The sequence below is a fragment of the Plasmodium cynomolgi genome, assembly GCF_000321355.1.
Source record: "Plasmodium cynomolgi strain B DNA, scaffold: 0918, whole genome shotgun sequence".
Classification (NCBI taxonomy): Eukaryota; Apicomplexa; class Aconoidasida; order Haemosporida; family Plasmodiidae; genus Plasmodium; species Plasmodium cynomolgi.
Window position 1 is genome coordinate 1 of NW_004193104.1, and position 1489 is coordinate 1489.

Here is a 1489-nt window from a genome sequence, read left to right on the forward strand (position 1 = left end):
CACATGAAAATAAATTAAAAAAAATTAATACCCTTAAAAGTAAGTATAAGGCTCCCATCCCTCCAGATACACCCATAACTGGTACTGGATCAACATCTTTTATAAATTCTGAAATACCATTTTGTACATTTGTCATGAAGCCTGAATTATTAATTCCTGTTCCTAATGGTTTTGTTACTACTCTGGGATTCTCTGGTGATAACCTATTCTTTGTTTCAACGCGTCCTCCTTTTCCATAATAACTTTCTGATCCATGAGATCCTCGTGATACATAAGGGGGTTGTCCAAAAGATTCATATTTTCCTAAGTGTTCTAGGTTTTGAGGTAATTGATTTCTATCAAAGGGTTCTTCTGATACAAAATTTATTGCTTCTACTGATGATTGTGATACTTCAGATACTCTTGAATTTACAGGATCTGCTATTATTTCTTCTCCTAAAGACATTCGTAATGCACTTGTTCCTTCTGAATGTATTGGATTACGTGGATCATCTAATATTCCTTCGTGTGATGGTTCCCTATCTCGTTCTGATGATGTGTGGGTAGGGGGTTGTTCTTGTACCACAGATGATATAAATAAACCTGGATTACGTATAGGAAATTTTTCATTTGTACAACATATTCTTCCGGTCTCTGTAATATTCTCCATAAGTGCATAAATGTGCTTCAATACATCATTAAATTCTGAGCTATCGTGTAAAAATTGTTTAAATAAAGAATTATTATATAAGTAAACTAAATTAAGCATGTCACTGCAGTATTTAGTATTCCCATGCAAATTTTCTGCTGATAACTTTATATACTTATCATAAAAATCATATAAGGCATTCATTTTTCGAAATTCATTATCACCTAAGTGTTTAAAGTAATTTCTACATGCATAAGAACTAGTAGAATTATTGTATTTGTCTACAAATTCTTTGAGTATATCAAATCTGCCCTTATCACATGTACCATATAGTTTATCACGGATTTGACCACATAACAAGTAGCTCATATACGTACAAGTTCCTTCATCATTATATTTACCCCAACCAAAAACATGATCGTTGCTTAAATATGCTTTTAATTTAGTAAAAATCTCAGATAAATCATTATATATCTTTAGTTTACCATTTTCGTATTCTTTTCCAATATCCGAAATAAATGTACTACTCATATAACCCCTATCTTTTAATTTATCGCCAAATTGATAATTTAAATCCTTGTAACATTCATAATTAAGATACTAAAGGAGAAGAAGGATTTAAACGAAGTTTATAAAATCATTAAAATAAAATCACTTGATATAAATATAATCGTTAAGCAAAGCCTACAAAACATTTAAATATGCAGTTAAAATATATGTGGCTAATAATAAATGAAACTTACTCCTTTAAAAGATGTATTACATGGATGACTCATTTTCTTTTACGATAATAAATGAAAAAAAATATGAATAATATTGTTATAAAATTTATTATTTAATAAAATATTAGAATAAAATACG

At 29.0% G+C, this 1489-nt stretch overlaps 1 protein-coding gene across 1 annotated transcript; it reads right to left on the reverse strand.

Annotated features, from left to right (window-relative positions):
* Positions 1 to 31: 31 nt before the first annotated feature.
* Positions 32 to 1404, reverse strand: PCYB_006190 (CYIR protein; the record flags this gene model as incomplete). The annotated part of the gene is made up of 2 exons (XM_004228040.1): positions 32 to 1228; positions 1372 to 1404. Coding segments are annotated over 2 exons (1230 nt in total), but the record flags the coding sequence as incomplete, so codon positions are not given.
* Between the last annotated feature and the right edge of the window lie 85 nt (positions 1405 to 1489).